The 18366-nt window shown below is 34.1% G+C and overlaps 1 protein-coding gene across 1 annotated transcript in view; it reads left to right on the top strand.

Moving 5' to 3' along the window:
* Positions 1-18366, top strand: part of LOC149738608 (DNA-dependent protein kinase catalytic subunit-like) — a 53005-nt gene that overhangs the window by 26959 nt on the left and 7680 nt on the right. Inside the window, exons 44-70 of the mRNA XM_089874505.1 lie at positions 454-624; positions 1174-1318; positions 1722-1857; positions 2552-2733; positions 3300-3425; positions 3818-3941; positions 4333-4470; positions 4891-5006; positions 5332-5544; positions 6046-6135; positions 7162-7375; positions 7681-7843; positions 8527-8745; positions 9310-9422; positions 10042-10257; positions 10619-10802; positions 11348-11474; positions 12066-12204; positions 12620-12714; positions 13091-13190; positions 13856-14032; positions 14284-14446; positions 14787-14898; positions 15608-15785; positions 16408-16589; positions 17231-17361; positions 17922-18089. Coding sequence (XP_089730631.1) covers positions 454-624; positions 1174-1318; positions 1722-1857; positions 2552-2733; positions 3300-3425; positions 3818-3941; positions 4333-4470; positions 4891-5006; positions 5332-5544; positions 6046-6135; positions 7162-7375; positions 7681-7843; positions 8527-8745; positions 9310-9422; positions 10042-10257; positions 10619-10802; positions 11348-11474; positions 12066-12204; positions 12620-12714; positions 13091-13190; positions 13856-14032; positions 14284-14446; positions 14787-14898; positions 15608-15785; positions 16408-16589; positions 17231-17361; positions 17922-18089 — 4122 coding nt within the window. The remainder of the gene's footprint in view (positions 1-453; positions 625-1173; positions 1319-1721; positions 1858-2551; positions 2734-3299; positions 3426-3817; positions 3942-4332; positions 4471-4890; positions 5007-5331; positions 5545-6045; positions 6136-7161; positions 7376-7680; positions 7844-8526; positions 8746-9309; positions 9423-10041; positions 10258-10618; positions 10803-11347; positions 11475-12065; positions 12205-12619; positions 12715-13090; positions 13191-13855; positions 14033-14283; positions 14447-14786; positions 14899-15607; positions 15786-16407; positions 16590-17230; positions 17362-17921; positions 18090-18366) is intronic.

Here is an 18366-nt window from a genome sequence, read left to right as displayed (position 1 = left end):
GTAAAGAAATTACTCTTAAGTGGCTTTACTATGGACAGAAACGCCCAAAATGGTTAAATGGTATAGCATTGCCATTGAACCGTTACTATGACACTATACGTTGTTTAACCTTGTAACTTTAAAAAAATAAACTCATTACTCTTGCAAAGACAATCCTTATATTAAATGTTCTGTTTCAAACACCTCGTGCCCGTTTAAGAGCTAATAAGCTAAAACGTATGTAACTTTGTTGGTTATTTTTTGGAGGGAATTTTTTATTATCAGTATTAATGACGATTTGGACAACCCATTAGTGACCACTGGATTAGAACAATTTCTGTTAAGTGTATTGCCCAAGGACACATTTCGCCCACGATAGTAGCAGCGACGAGCCTTGAATCCGTAACTTTTAGGTTAAAGCCAGGTGCCCTAACCATTCTGCTGCGACACCAAAACTTTCTTACAATATTACAGGCATGTCAGTAACCAATTCAACTGATGAGTTTGAAAACACTGATTCCCAACCTGCTATTGCAACAACATTTACTGGGAACTTTGTGGAGTTAGAGGTTGATAGCTTGAATGAACATGAGTGTATGCCTGCATTGGTTGGCCTCATCACACACATGCATGAGAACAATATAGGTCAGTAGTAATATGTTTCAATGAGTGAATGTAACTTATTTATACTCGTTTATTTATTTTTTTAAGGGAATTTTTTCTTTTGTTTTTATGATTGGCTGACAATTTGGACAACCCATTAGTGACCACTTGGTTAAAACAATTGCTGTTAAGCGTCTTGCCTAAAAACACATTGTAGCAGTGAAGAGCCTTGAACCCTCAACCTCTAGGTTAAAGACAGGCGTGCTAACCATTGTCTCTAAGTGCCAGCTTAATCTAGGTTTTGTAAAACAGCCTTCAATAGATATAGCAGGTACTATTTCTAACATATTGGGTAAAAAGAAGGCTCATGACACCCAACTTTTGTTTGGATGATGCAAATTCATAGGTTAGTGTTAAATGTAAAAAATAGATATAAGGTAAACAAATTACGTAGAAAAATTACCTAATCAATAAAATAGCTGTGTTTTTTAAATAGCATGGCTACTTACATGCAATTCACATTCAGGCAAATAAATAGGTAACTGCTCTAAAAGTTCAACAAAATCAAACTAGAAACTTGGCTTTTTCAAGGTTTCCCAGAAGAGGAAAAAGAAGAAGAGTCTTCTCTCCCTTCATGGATGTCCTCCATCCATAAGAAGTTGTCATCACCATCCACGAGTAAGAACGTGAGACTCTTCATTGCAAAGTTGATCATCAACTGCGAACAATATTTCAGGTGTGAAACCTGTCATGGGACAGTGGTTATACCGCTTGCCTTTTAACTTAATTTTTTAACTTTACAGGGTTAGACTACATGTTGTTAAGCTAAAAAAAAAAAATATTAAATGCTACATAAGCGGTAACTTGTAAACGAGAACAAAGTGAAACAAAACAAATAAAATAGCAATCAACCAAAAAAGTTACATATTCGGTAACTGGTAAACAAGGACAAAGTATTTGATAACGAATCTGTCCTAAGCGACTGTCCGTTTCCCAAGATTAATAAAGTTACTTTCATTTGTTTACTGAAGCATATAGCAAACGGTATGCCTATATAATGTATGCACATTTTGAATATTTGCTTAACAAAACAGCTTGATGATATTTTATTAAATTCAATTCATTGTGTTTATTTTCAGACCATATGCTGCACATTGGATTACACCACTTGCACAATTAATATTAAGGGAAGATTGTGGTGTTAATGGCATTGATACCATGGTATGTGATATACTGGTCACTGTGCTTTCATGGAACAACATTGCTGTACCAGAGGTAGGATACAAAGGTTATTAAATCCGTCCGTGGCACAGTTGGTTAGCGAGCTTGCCTTTAACCTGGAGGTAATGGGTTTAGGGCTCTTCGCTGCTACCATTGTGGGCGTATGTGTCCTTGGGCAAGGAATTTAACAGCAATTGCTCCAACTCAGCGGTCACTAATGGACTGTCAAATTTATCTGCTATGCATAAAAATAAAGAAAATTCACACAAAAGCTGGCACGAGGTGCATGATACAGAACACCCGTGCTTAACAACCGTCGTTTTCCAGCCACTCATAGATAAAGCAAGTCACATTTATTTTACCATAGTTAAAAGCGTTCATTTTAAAACCAGAAGATACTAGGTTTAAAACTTGATGCTGCCACCACTGTGGCTTTGTTCTTGGGTATGTACTTGGGTAAGACGCGCAATTGCATCAACTCAGTGGTCCCTAATTAGTTGTTCACTATTATCATTCAAAATCTTTTACCCCCAACCATGGGACAGAATCGGGACTCGGTCGGAACGCTTAAAGTGAAACATAATAACGAACTTCGCTACCGCGATCCTGTCACTCTGGGCGTATAAGGGTGTTGGGGTAATGGACCAAATCTGGATAATCCAAGGTCCTCTAGGACCTCACCCATACAAAATAAAAAAAAACATAACTCGTGTCATAGACCAAGTAAGTTCAACTCACTTTTTTACAGGATTCGGTTGAAGGCAAAAGTTTGGTCCGTGGTTTGTTGGAACAATTGTCTCGTAGAATCCACCACAATAATCGAGCAATTATCCGTCATAATCTCGATCTTATTAAAACCACCCTTGAATGTTGGGGTGAGAGAGTACGAGGGGGGGTGGATCCTAATATTGTGTATCAGCTGTGCGAGAGGTATGGTGTCGATGGCTTGTATTTATATCGTGTTTTCTAAATTTAGGTCACCTAGTTATTGTTTATAAAGAGGTTATTCAACTTTAATGATATAGCAGTGGGGAAAGATGGGACATCTTTAGAACATAATATTCAAATATCTTGATAGTGTTTTATACAATTAACAACGCTTTATGGGGGTTGTGAGGATACGGTTTTATAATTCTTTGAATGTTCTTTGTTTATTACCAAATGGGACAAGTAAATTAAATAAGAAGGTGTTCCATCTTCCCTACTATATAATAACTTTATTTATCTCTTCGATTGGCCACTAGTTCAAAACTGTGATTTTGGTATATTAGTACCTAATTATTGCATAAATTATGTATAGTTTATATTAATATTAACAATATTAACTTTTATGTGTCTCTTTGATTACAGTCGCAAAAATTTAAAATTATTTTGAATGAAAATAAAGGGTATAGCATTAAAACAACAATTGTTGAAACACCCTTCTTGTTAAAAACATATTTACATGTATTTGGGAAAAAAATTTTAAATTAAGTTATTTATTGTTACATTTCCAGCACTAATGTTGATTTGAAAGAAAACTTTGCCGGTCTTCAGTTGCTTGGTGCGTTCCTTGTTAATAAATGTTCACCATTTGCTGGGGAATATACACTAGATGTTGATAGGGAACAATATTACGAAAGGTGAGGAAATATGGGTAGGAATGAATTTTACTTTCGGGTCACTTAATGGGTTGTCCAAATTATCAGCCACACATAAAAAAAGAAAAAACTCCCTCAAAAATAGTCACCCAGGAAGTTACATACTTGGTAACTCTTAAGCTGGCACAAGGTGTATGAAACAGAGCACCCGTGCTATAACAGCCATGCGAGGATAAAGTAAGTTACCTTACAAGACTTTTTATCTGTAATAGAAAGGGTACCTTATTTCAGGCATCTTAATTTTGGGTGATATTTTCCCTTTTTGTCCATAGTTTCTGTGTTACTTAATGCCAATACTACGGAAAACTCATTTGTGAGTTATAGCAAAAATTTATGAAATTTAATTTCTTAAGGTATTCGCCTTTTTTTCGCAGAATCTTTCGGAACATGCGTTTCAAGAGAAAGGAGATATACGATGCAGCTTCTGAAGTGGCGGGACTCACATTGAATTATATTACTAATGTTGAAAAGGAAGAAAATGGAAATGTTCATGAAATGGTAGAATAAGAATGTTTGTATAATATTTACTGTTACTGTAATAAATATCATTTGCCAATGGCTAAGACTGCCTGGAAACCAAAGGCACCAGGTTCAAAGCTTGATAAAATAAATCAACAACAAATAATCTTACATTGAAACTTGTAATGACATATGTTATAATCCACCAAAATACCCCAACCCAAAATATACAAGTAATGAACATGGAAACTGTAATAATGGAAATTGTTTTATTGCCTATGATGTTATAGCACAAATCTTACAATTAACCATTTGATTCTTTATTGATGAGGTCTAACAGCAACCTGGGAATTGTCTGAGTTGATCCATTGCCCCAGACACAACTGCCTTTGTATATATTCTAAACATTAAAAGTTTATTTTAAATTTAGGTTCGCAACAATCTCTCTGCCCTGTTTAAAAACCCCAAGACTCAAGATATCTTCATAACTTGCTTACACAAAGTTTCCATGCATTTCCCACCAATGGTTGATAACTTTGTATCCGCTGTTACTGGATTGCTACCAAAGGTAAATTATTAGGATAATTTGTTTCTTACATTTCGAAACAAAAACAATGTGAATTATTAAGATATTTTGTTTTTTCCGGCGGCGTGGCAAAGTGTTTAGCACGGTAATGGGTTCAAGCCTCGATGCTGCTACCATTGTGGGCGTTTGTGTCACAAAACTGCAATTGCTCCAACCCAACTCTGGGTTACAGACTAACCACCTTGGCGAAATGGCGCCAGACTTTTTTACATAGCGTTTACTGTTTATTATTAGTCGTAATGCCAACTTATGTAGTTTTACAAATAAACGTATATAAGAAAGCCTTTATATAATAGACTGAAGATTACATGTATTTCATATAACGTAACTTGATTTATTTTCGCGTCACCTGAAAATGACAGTCTCAGCGACAAGCCTTGAACCATAACCTCTATATTTTAGATGCATGGCGACCTACGTACCTTCTGCTATGAAATAATCAACCAACGAGCTTCACATATTGAGGATTTGTATCAACAGCTAGATATGAAGAATCTTATTACAAATTTCTCAGTGGGGTAAAAAGCATTGTTATTCTACTTTATGACACAATTATAGTAGTTGTGTGGCATTGTATTACAGAACCAGATTTGTTTTTATTTAGTTCTAAAGGGATAATTAAATGATGGGAAATGCATAAGTGGTATGTTAATAACACCTCAATAAGGAAATATACAGACATGAATGATTACAGTATTTTTATAAGTTTTTTTTTCAATTATCACATTTGCGTTACAGAAAAAAAAATCTCACAGAAAAAAAACATTTTTCATTAAAACCATATTTCCCAACTCATAACAATCTAAAAAAAAACTTTTCTTCAAAATAAATTTCTGATTCTAGTGGAGATCCTCTTCAACTTGCCTCGCTAAGAATTTGTTCCAAACTTGTCATGGCAACCATTATCAACACAGGGGAATCCCCAACAGATCAGCAATACAAAATTGTTCTTCAGTTTTTACCAGAAATTTTTAAAGTTTTTTCAAAACATTCGAACCCAATCTGCCGAAAAGAAGCTTTTGAGCTCGCTATGATGTTATACGACCATCAGAAAAGGTGCAACTAGGTTTTTTATACATTTTAACTGTATAAGTATGTTATATAGTAAATATTTTTGAGTAAAATATTTTTAAGTAATAATACTGTAAGAACCAATGCTATTTTCCATCTATTTGTTCACCCGATTTGGTAGTAAACAAAGAACATCTAAAGAATTATTAAACCTTATCATCACAACTCTCATAGTCCGTTGTTAATTGTTTAAAACACGATCAGAATGTTTATTTTGTGGTAAAGGTGTTCTGTCTTCCCCCGACCTATTGTATGCTATATAGCAATGGTTCCTGCACTACCTTTTTTAAATATTTAGTTTAACAGATTTTTTCATTTAATTTTTATTGAGTATAACATTCCAATTTTGAAAAAATCTTCAGGTGTATGTTTTTCAAAGCCTATGCATGTAATATAAGAACAAATATATTTGTTGTACAACCCTGGATTAACCTGTTATATTTATCCTCAATATAGTTGAATTAATATTAACTTGTATTATTACAGCTTATCATCAACTGATCAGCATTCTGAAATTATGAAGTTGTCAAAAATATTTCTTCTTAAATGTCTCAGTGATCCAGAAGAGTTATTGAGGTATGTTTCATGTTTTTCCTGATATATATATATATATATATGTGTGAATACATCTGCTTTATCATATTTTTGCACAAACGCCCGCCTCTAACATAGATATATCATATCCATTGCACAAACGCCCGCCTCTAACATAGATATATCATATCCGTTGCACAAACGCCCGCCTCTAACATAGATATATCATATTCGTTGCACAAACGCCCGCCTCTAACATAGATATATCATATTCGTTGCACAAACGCCCGCCTCTAACATAGATATATCATATTCGTTGCACAAACGCCCGCCTCTAACATAGAGGTTACGCGTTCCAAATTGTTAGCCATACAAAGATGCAAAAAAAATCTGATGCAAATCAGAGGTCAGGACCTTTTTCACATAGAATTGAATGCCAGGATAAAACATAAATAAAATTTATTTCTATTTTTATTATCAGTGAATCTAAAATAAAAATAAAATAAAAAATTACTAAACATTCTATAAATTGTATGGTTGACTATTTGGACCACTCATTAGTAACCACTGGGCTGGAGCTATTGTTTTTAAGTGTCTTGGTCAAAGACATGTACAATGTACAAAGACATGTCACATGTGTATTGTTCAAAGACATGTGTATTGCACCAACAAGCATTAAACCTATGACCTCTAGGTTAGAGGCAGGCACGCTAGCCTACAGTGCCATAGGGCCAGACAATGATGTTTTATTGTACGGGTTGTGTCCTTACGCACACTTTTCTTCCAATTAGAACCTTAATATGTTTAGTTAATGTTATTTATTTAATTTTCTGTATTGTCTGTAGGTTGTAACGGTCACGACTTTTATCCAAAACAATATTTCTTTCTTATTTGTCAATAAGCGTGTTTAACAACTGTTGTTTTACCGTTACTACCTGTCTTTTCACTTTTGTCCACTCTTTTGTTCTTCGTTATTGTGACCGAAGAGACGAAATAAATTCCATTTATTCATTCATTCATTATTAAAAAATTTTGAGTTAAAAAACAAAATTTATCATTTTACCTCAGAAATCGAGCCATGAATTTCTGGAGCGACGAAAGTCGTCTTCCGATTACTCCCATCCATAAAGTGTCCGGAATCTTCCAAGATCTTTACGACTCTTCCTTAGAGGAGTCTCGGTTCCTCTGCAATGCAGTTGGATTGATCCTCCAAAGTACATCATTGAGTCCGGACTTTGATCGAGCAATCTTTGATCTTCCTCTCTCCGAGTGTGTATTTCAGGTAAAATTTCACTTTTAACTATTTTTTACTTTTTAAAGAGTTTATTGAATGATTTTTTTGTTCATAAAATATGCGTTTTTAATGGTATACTATAAGATTGACTTGAATTGTTTGTTTTTTTGGCGTTTTTTAAAAAAATATGGATAGTTTGCATTTTTCTAACGTTTTAAATTACTATTTAAGTTATTACCCTTTTTACAAGTTCCATTATTTTTTATAAACCCTTTTTCTTCTATTTTCATTTTGCAGTTTGTATTTTCCTTATCTTCTTAAAAACTGGCATAAAAAAATATTCATACCAATAGGAGTATGAGATAGATAACAGTTGGAGACACCAGTACGCGAGTCTGGTTCCAATGTTCGTGGAAACGCTGGGTAATTCATCTGGTGATGTAACGTCACGCAAACAAAATCCGAATATGATTCTCGCAACTCAACAAGATTTACAATTCACTGCAACTGTGGAAGGTGGGGTTACATAATGCTAAATAAATATAAATGTAAGAATGTAACTTGCTTTATCCTCGCGTGGCAGGAAAAATGACAGTCAGTATAACATAGCTGTTCTGTTTTATCCACCTCGTACCAGCTTACGAATTACCATGTATAAATGTTACTTTGTGGGTGATTTAATTTTTTCATTTTGTTATGGCTCAACAATGCTACCATTGTGGGTGTATGTGTCCTTGGGCAAGACATTTATCGGCAATTGCTTCATCCCAGTGGTCACTAATGGGTTGTCCAAGTTATCAGCAATACATAAAAAAAAATACAAAAAAAACAATCACCCAAAAAGTAACATATATATATATACATGGTAAATTGTAAGCTGGCTAGAGGTGTATGAAACAGAACACCTGTGTTATAATGACTTTTGCCACTAGAGGATAAAGTAAGTTGCATTCATTCATTCATTTTATAAACTCCTGCTGTAAGAAACATTATACTTATATTTTTGCTCTTCCAGTTAAAATTTTGTTAAACAACGTCCTATTCAGTCTTCTTCATCAGGGTAAAATGACCCTAAAAAACACCTTTTCTAAAACTTTTTTCAATATTTATTTTAATAAGATTTTTATGTTTATCATGACCTCTATGCTAACTCTTTTAAGTATACCAACATTGTCCAATTAATGTTTTTCACAACCCAGGTGGTAAGAGTTCATACAATTGGATGACGGGTAGCAGTCTTGACACATTTTCAAGCCTTGCTGTTGAAGATCACCAGAAAAGTTCTTTACTAGCAAGTTCTATAACTTCTCCCACCTCATATAGAAGGCTTGGCAGAAAACTTGTGACGGATAAACCGGGCCCAGAGTTTGGGAAAGTGGATTTGGTGAAACAAAAAGGACAGAAGAAGAAACAACGAGGTAATGTAATTTGTTTGGTTGACAGTAGAGTGTGTTTGCAAATAAAAAAGGGACTGTATAATATATTGTTTTTTTTTTATATTTTTTTATATGAGTTTTGTCTGCCACCCCAACACCCAGAAAGCTGACTTAGGTCTTTCATGCGACCGGCGCCGCAACACCTTATCACAGCCAAACATGTTATAATATATTATTGCTGTCAGGCATGTTGTACTTGTATTTTGGCTCTTCCGGCAAGAGTTTTGCTGGCCTTAGTTTTGACATCCTATTTAGATAATCTTTACAGGGTAAAATGACCCCTGATATGTAAAAAGTAACTGTGTTTGTCTATTCCCAATTTAGAAGCATTTTTTTTTAAAAAGAGTAAATTATTTTTTAGACGTTTTTTTAGGCATGGAGAAATTGCTTATTAAATTGCTTTTGTTGGCCCAGGGCTCCCAATCTATTTTAAGTTGGCCAGTTTATTAGTATGGCCAATACTAATAAACTGGCTTAGAGGGACCAACATTCTCATACAGTGGAATAAAACCTCACTTTTACATAACAAATATTTTGTTATTTCAGGTTCTGGGGTAAACATAGATGTTCAAAGACTACGCAGAAGGTTTCTTAAAGAACAAACGGATTCAAGAATCAACTTTGCTCGAGTGCAAGAAGTGAAGAAGAGAAGACAGGAGGTAGATATTTGTATTTGGGTTGGGATAAACTTCAAATTTAGCCTAAATCCCAGGTCCTTGACTATGACCCATATTATATTTAGCATGTAAGTGAAAACTGAACCAAGGTCATTCAAGGTCACACCAAATAACTCACTTGGATTGAGGAAAATTGGTTTTGTAGTGCGGCATCTCATAACACAGCCACATGATTAGATAAACAATATCATTATATAAAAACATAACATTATTAGGGAGGACACAGCGTTGATAAAGTATAAACTATCAAAAATACTAGATTAACACATTGTATCTATGTATATTGTGCGTCAGCTCTTTTTATCGAAATTTCCAAATAGGTAGAAATAACAAAAAACAGTCGTTTAAAACAGACTGTTAAAGCTGTATATACAAAATTTAGGTCATAAGTGTGCTATATGTTTTGTCAGAATCTCTTCAATAAATTGGGTTGTAGTGAGTTTAGAAGTATGAATGTATTTGAGTATGAATATTGATAAAAATTCCCCCCCCAAAAAAATTATAAACAACAGTTGGAACTATATATAAAAGACATGAATTAAAGCAAACTCATGAAGAAGTATAACTTATATTTAAATACTTAAAAAATCCACATTTTCAGACATTTCAGAAAGAGCATGAAAAACGAAGATCAAATGATGTCACTCTGCATCGGAGGTATAGGAATGGGGAATTACCGGATGTTCAGATCCCAAACAAATCTATCATAGCTCCTCTTGCATCCGCGTGTCAGTATGATGCTGTCCTCTCAAAATCTGTTCTCTCCTCTCTTGTGTGCGCCATCTTGAAAGAAGAAAGGAAAAGGGATGGGGAAGAGGTAGGGTTCACAAAAACTTACTTTTGTAGAATTTTTTTTGTTTTTCCAAAACACATCTTGTTTTTTTAATTTTAGTAAAATTGAATTAAATATTGTTATATGCAAAATTGAGCAAAAAATTAAAAAACAGCTGGAATTTTTTGGGGCAATTAATTATTTGTAGTTTTCAGTTTTACCTAGATTGTTAGGATAAATGAAAAAATAAACATTCCCGAATTTAGAATGCATAAATTTAATAATGTTATGCAAAGATTGTATATTTTTAGATTGATATTTCAAATACTTGATCTCAGAGTGCACTGTTTTACAGTCAATGGGTTAAGTCTTCGATTACCTAAAGTATAAATATACCACCATCCAGAACACCCCTGCAAACATTGGTGACAAAATGTTTCAAATTCTTGAAATTTCGACGGAAAAAAATCCCTCCCTCATTGCATGTGTGGAAGAAGTAGCGCTTCGTAATCATGACTATGCGGGATTCAACAAACTTATTCCTGCTCATATTTCTTCATCATCTCTTGCATCCAATAAACATGCTCTTGGTAAGAGAAAATTTGATTTAAATAAGAGACTGACGATGCCATTTAGGGGAAATGTAAATATATCTCTTATATTATACAATTTGCTAGTTTAATTTGTCCTATGCATTTGTACTAGCTTAATTTGTCCTATGTACGTTTCTGTGTGACCTAAAATTTTGTAATCGCATCAATGACCACTGAGTTAGAATAATGTCTGTTACGTGTCTGGTCCACACACATATTCCCTTAATGGTAGCAGCATGGAGCATCAAACCTGATATTTTCTGGTTACTAATCTATACCCCTACATGTGTTATATTATATGTAAATAGTTGTACTGTAATTATTTTAATTAATTATATTATAGTACGGTTGGAGCAAGACGGGACACCTTTTATTCCATTTTCTCGTTCCATTCGGTAGTAAAAAAACATTTAAAGAAATATAAAACCGTGTCCACCCGACTCCAATAACCCGCTACTAATTGTTTAAAACACAGGGTATTTGGATATTATGCACTAAAGGTGTCCCATCTTACCTCACACTACGATATATTTTTATTGTAGGCATCACTTTGTTGGAGCAATACATAATCGATGACAAACACAGTGTCAAGGAACCTTCACATAAAAAACAGAAGACACATGTTAGTGGGATGGGGAATAACCCTGTGTTGTGGATTGAACTAGCAAGGTATAACTAAATTTACATAACTTAAACTTTGATTATTACAAGGTGTAACTAAATTTACCTCCAAGCTTGTTTTAATGAATGGTGTTTTGCCTTCGATTTTTCGTTTTGCCTTCGATTCCTTTTTTATAGGGATATGATATTTACTCTGGTGACTGCATGTTTTTAACTTTTCTTATGAGCGGCACCAGTCGCATAAAGGACTTAAATGAGCTTTCTTGAGTGTTGGGGTAATGAGCCAAATCTGGCCTAAATGGAAGGTCATTGACAAGGACCTTACCCACAAAGAATAGAATAGAAATATGCCTACTGAAAATATTTCATATACTGCCATGCTTTTTACGCAAAAATCTTTTTCATACCATTTCACCATAGCGTATTTTATCGACTGTTGTTTTGCTGTTGATTCCCTTTTCTTTATTGTTTTAATAATTTGATTTTTTCTATCATTTTCAGAGAGATAAACAAAATAATATGTTATGTTATACTCTTATATTAAAAACCTTTTTTATATTATTATATTATAGTAAAATATCATGTTGTATTATTATAATATAGTAAAATTGTTTTATATTATTATATTATTGTCCGTAGACTTTACAAATCACTGGATGAGTTCGACGTCTTGCGTGGAATATTCAGTGGAGATTCTGAATCGAATAAATCAACAGCTAAAGGATTAGCTTTGGAGGATTGTGGTGATTACACTGCTGCTTATAAAGTTTACAATGAGGTGAAGTTGTGTGTTCTATATTAGGGGTCTGCAACCTGTGACCCATGGGCCAAATGCGGCCCAAAAGTTATGCGGCTTGTGGGCCAAATGAGACCCCAAAGTTATGCGGCTCAGGGCCAAATGCGGCTTCAAAGTTATGCTGCTGAAGAAAATTTGTGCGGCCCTCCAAGGTAGCTGCATCTTTTTTACCTATAATCTATTTGATGTGACAATAAAAGAAATTTAATTAGTTTTCTTCAGAAATTTATGTGTCCAGACTTTATATTTCTGCAAGAAGATAACCACCTTTCAATATTATAAGTTAAAAAAGAAACTATTGGTCCATGCATTCCAATGTTTAACAATGCATTTTTGTTAAAAATTGGCTAATTTACATTTCCCAATGTGTTTGGTGTTAATCTTACTTGTAATGCAGGCGCTACGCAAGGAAGATTGGGAGAATGATGTTAGTGAGGTGGAGAAAGATGTTTGGGAAGATTGTTTGATTAACTGCTTCAAAAATCTTGCAAGGTCAGAATAAAATATAGAATAAGAATTATAAGTGGAAAATTTAAAAAAACTAAGTATTATTTTTACTAATTTCAACTTAATGTTTATGTACTTTGTAGACAGCACTGTAAACTAGCGTTCTCATAACCCAATTCGAGTATTTACTTGAGTAATAGATCCACTAGTGTAATGTGAGGTATACTGTTTACTTTGTATATCATATACTGTTTTTTTGGCCAATTATCCTAATATGAATCCATCATGCATGACTTGCAGTTGAACATCAAATAAAACCACTTTTTGCTCAACAAATGTAAAAGGTATGCTAACTCTTCCTAGCTTATCAATTTAAAAATCAAATTTAGTCCAATTTTTTTAAAAACATACTTTATTTCAGATGGGACCAAGTTAATGCAGTTTGCGATGCAGAACTTAATGATTATCTGGAAGATACAAATTGTAGCTTAAAACAAGTATGGAGGGTTCCTGAATATCAGGTTGTTAAAAGTACTTTGTAATTATAGTGAAAATAAAAATCATTTTCGACTGTTACTAGTATGGAGTGATGTCTTAGGCAAGACTCTCTAATTTCACAACGCCCAAGGTATAACGACTGCAGTTGCCCTGTCAAATGAAGTGCTTTTTAATATAGTGAAAATAAATTATTTGTCGACTGTTACTAGTATGAAGTGATGTCTTATGCAAGAGTCTCTAATTTCTCTAATTTCACAACGCCCATGGTATAACCATTGCAGTTGCCCTGTCACACGACTTGGTAAATATAGTGAAACTGAATTAATTTTTCTACTGCTACTAGTATGGGATGATGTCTTAAGGTGGCTGTACACAGTATCCGGCGTGCGAATTCGCATGCGGAGTCATATGCAAACCCATGTCCAATTACGCATGCGGCAGCGAAATCCGGACAAAACAGACAACTCGGACGAATTCCGGATACTGTGTACAGCCACCTTTAGGCAAGACTCTCTAATTGCAGAACACCCGTGGTATAAATAACGACTGCAGTTGCACTGTCATACAGGGATGAAAAAGTTGCATTCATTTATTCCCAACAAATAAATTCATTTATTTATTTCTAACAAAAAAGTTACATTTATTTATTGTAACCACTTAACAGAATTCCTTTTTTTTGTTGTCACAGCAACGGTTTCTGGACACATCAGTTCATTCAAAACTTCTGCTGCTTCTTCAAGGCAACATAGAAGCTGGAAATGAACTTTGTGAGTTTTTTGATGATTCAATGCAAGGAGATGACGCTAGGAAAAATATGGTGGAGAAAAACTACTCTGAACATTTGGCTATGATGTACATTTATAAGGTTGCATTTAAGAATTTAGTTTTTATTGTAATTTTTTACATATATATACTTAGCAAACTGCCACTTCTTGTTAACTTTTTAGACAACAGCCATTATTTATGCTTTTTAGAAAATAAAACATAACACACTTTGTTGTAACCATGGCTTAACCATTTTAAATGCTTCTATTTATACTGGTAAGGTCCTTGATGACCTAGAAATTGGTTTTGATCCATTACCCCAACCACTGGAAAAATGCCTCTTTGTTTCAGGGTGATTATGACAGCGCGAAGTTTTATGCTGATAAAGCAGCGGATAGTTTTTCCCATCAATGGTCCAACCTTGACTCACTTATGAAGGACAGGAAAGAAAACTTACAATGTATTTTTCCTCGATTAAATGATATAAATGATTTCCTTGATCTTGTATGTGGGGGTAAGTTTAAAAGTAAAAATGAATAAAAAGTAAATAAGTTATTTTACTTATTTATTGACAAAATATAATAATTTTATTTCTTAATAAAAAGAATATAGCACGGTGGGAGAGGATGAGACACCTTTTCATTCTTATTTCTCGTCTCATTTGGTGGTAAACATAAAACATTCAAAGAATTATAAATCCGTATCCTTACGAATCCCATAGAACATAGTTAATTGTTTAAAACACAATCAGTATATTTGGATATTACGTGCTAAAGATGCCCCGTCTTCCCCACCCTACTACTATATAAGTTATTTTATTTATTTTTAAAAGAGAATGATATTTTTTCCAACAGAGAATGAAATTTCATCACAATCTGTAAAGAATCTTGTCTCGTGTTGGAGCAATAGCTTGCCAAATACTAACTTTGGTTCAATTACTGCCTGGAATGACTGTATTGTATACAGGTAATTTGAAATAAAAAATAAAAGCATCCTTGAGTTAATCAAAGGTTTCATTCTTCTCTTTGGTTTCTTTGATACCGAATGTTGGAGAAGAAAAAGTAATCCTAAAAAGGAGTATCATTAAAACAACAGTCATTACAACAGCTTATGAATAAACCCTTATAAATGTAACTTACTTTATCCTCACGTGGCAGAAAAACGACAGTCGTTATAACACGGTTGTTCATACAACTCGTGTTAGCTCACAAGTTACTTTGTGGGTGATTTTTTAATTTTTTTTTTGTAGGTGGTTGATAATTTGGACAACCCATTAGTGACCACTGGGTTAGAGCAATATATGATTTACAAATTGCTTTACAGGTGTGACTGTCATACCGCACAAACAATATGATGTAACCATTTAACCAAACAACATTAAAGTTTTAATCAAAGGTGAACATTACGACACAATCCTGTACAGTTGCGGAGAAAGCGATAAAGAAAATTAATTCTATTAAAACTTCTAATCCCTTTGTGCCTAACTATAACACCCTTTTTAAATAACTTAATAAACAAAAGTCTTTCCGTTCAAAACATTTTTAAATCTTCGCTACTATAATTTCTAAATTTACGCTACCGTATTATCAAAACATTTCTAAATCTTCGCTACCGTAAGAGACAAAAAAAAGTTATTTATAACATTATTATTATTACAGAAATACCTGTTTTTCAGATCTTTTTTTATGGATCAGCTTCAAAAGAAACTTAACATTGAATCTGACTCCATGCTACATGAAGATGTTCAATGGATGGAAAAGACAAAGTTCCAACTTCGGCTAAATATGATGGAAAGTGCCCGCTTACAAGGAAATCATGCCGTAGTAGTTCGTATAAGATCATCCTTAGAACAGGTAGGTGGGATAATGGGATACATTATTGAATGAAAGAATGTAACTTACTTTATCCTCGAGTGGACGAAAAACGAAGTTATTATAACACGGGTGGGAATACGCCTCGTGCCAGCTTATGAGTTACATGTATGTTACTTTGTGGGTGATTATTATTTGGGAGAATTTTTTTTATTTTTATTAATATTTGATTTGGACAACCCATTAGTGACCGCTGGGTTGTAGCAATTGCCACTAATTGTCTTGCCCAAGGACCCATACCCCACAATGGTAGCAGCTAGGCTTTAACCTTTTACCTGTGGGTCACAGACAGGCGTGCTAACCATTTTCCCACGGCGCCGGAAAACATGCAGTATTACAATTGTACTCAGGCTGCCATTGGTGTGGCTTGGTATGGCTTAAAAGGTAAAAGAAAATTCCAAAAAACATAATTAACCACAAAGTTACTTTGTTTTTCCCTAAAAAAAATTAGTAATTTTCATGGATTTATTCTCATTGTTATTTTGTCCTCAGGGAAACAAATATATGTTATGTTCTGTCTTTTATTTGTCACAACTAAATTTTCTCTTTAAACATTTACATATTTATTTATTAAAATATTCTAACATATTTTGTCATTTTTCAGGAACATGAACTTCTAAATTCTGACAAAAATCTTTCGTTTAAACTGACACACGAGGCAGCATTGTCATATCTCGCACAAGGAGAATCTCTTGCTCTTAACAAAGAACCAAACAACAACAAAATAAAATATTTTATAGCTTCTGTGGAATGCTTGAATGAACAGAATGAGTTTATTACAGAAAGGTGAGAGTTTGGAAATTGTGAATAAATGAGTGAATGTAAATTATTTTAACCATAAGCGTGTTTTAACAACTGTTGTTTTGTCAAACTGTTGTTTTGTCGCTATGTCCTGTCTTTTTGTTCAAATTTTTTTTAAATCTTCGCTACCGTAATCGAAGAGACCAATAAAAGTTATTATATTTTTATTATTATTATTTATTCTCATGCGGGGCAACCTTTTTTTAATTATTTGATCTTCACTATCGTGTTTAAAAAAACAAATTTATATTATGTATGTGCACATAAAATTTTGAATGCATTATTCTGAGTAATATTTTTTCAATGCTTGTCATGGTACAGTATGTTGACCGGCACCGTGGCACATTTTGTAAACGCGCCTGCCTGTGACCCAGAGGTAATGGGTTGAAGGCACCTCGCTGCTACCATTGTGGGTGTATGTGTCCTTGGGCAAGACACTTAACAGTAATTGCTCCAACCCAGTAGTCAACTAAATGGGTTGTCCAAATTATCAGCCATACAGAAAAAAAACACATACGTAGTAACTCGTAAGCTGACATGGAGTGTATGAAACAGAACACCATTTTTCGGGTACTTGAATACAAAGCAAGTTATTTTCGTTCATTCATATGTCTTTACCCCTACAGTGCCACCAACATAGAGAGGATACATCACCTTCTTGCACTTGCTACGACACATCATCTTACATCAAGTAACTTAAACAATGGGGAGGATGCTGATATCGAACAAGTCAAGGAAATATTCGGAACTGACATTAGTGAGTGTTGTATTTCGACTCAGATATGATTATGATATGTATGTATATTAAGAATGATTAAATGTAACTTGTTTACTCTCGCGTGGCAAGGCAATGACAGTTGTTATAAACATAGGTGTTCTTCTTCATACACTTTGTGGCCACTTACGAGTTACCACAAATGTCACTTTGTGAGTGGTTATTTTTGGGGGATTTTGTGTTTTATATTTGGCTGATAATGTGGACAACCCATTAGTGACCACTTGGTTGGAGCATTTGTCGCTGTGCTAAGTGTCTTCTTCTGGGACACATATGCCCACAATGGTAGCAGCGACAAGCCTTGAACCTGTAACGTCCAAGTCAGAGGCAGGCATGCTAACCATTGTGCCGTGGTAATTATGTTTATTCTGAATCTGCCTAAATTTTTATCGTTCCTTACAGTCTCTAATTTTGAATATTATTTTGACTTACTTTACAACTACATTTTTACCTGAAAACTTTTAGCCCTATGTTTATGCCTTAGAATGTTCATTTTTGTGAGCAGCTGGGAGATTAGTCTAAACAGGTCAAAACAATTTTAGATGCCGACAACATTCGTCAAACTCTTTCAAACAAAGCGTTCAAGTTTTACCTGAAAGCAGCAAAGTTTGGTGAAGCATTAAATAACATTGGTGAAGGTAGCCTGCAGCAGAAATCCTACATTGCTCTTGCCAAGTTCTGTGATGAACAGCTTAGGAATGGCGACCAAGGTAATATTGCATTTAGTTGGTCCTGGTCAAAATTAAGTTCAACTTTCGGGTATTATAAAGTGTTTGAGGCCACTGTTTATGGTGTGGGGTGGGATACCGTCTTATATTTTGATATTAAGCATAAACTGTCTGAAAACTATGATATGCAATGTATCTATATTATAGTAGGATGGGGGAAGATGGGACACTTTTTTATTTTATTTTCTTATCACATTTGGTAGTAAACAAAGAACATTCAAAGAAATATAAAACCATACCATGACGACCCCCACAGACC

The sequence above is a fragment of the Ciona robusta genome, chromosome 3 (assembly GCF_009617815.1).
Source record: "Ciona robusta chromosome 3, ASM961781v2".
NCBI classification, from domain to species: Eukaryota; Metazoa; Chordata; class Ascidiacea; order Phlebobranchia; family Cionidae; genus Ciona; species Ciona robusta.
This window is presented reverse-complemented; position numbering and strand designations above follow the sequence as displayed.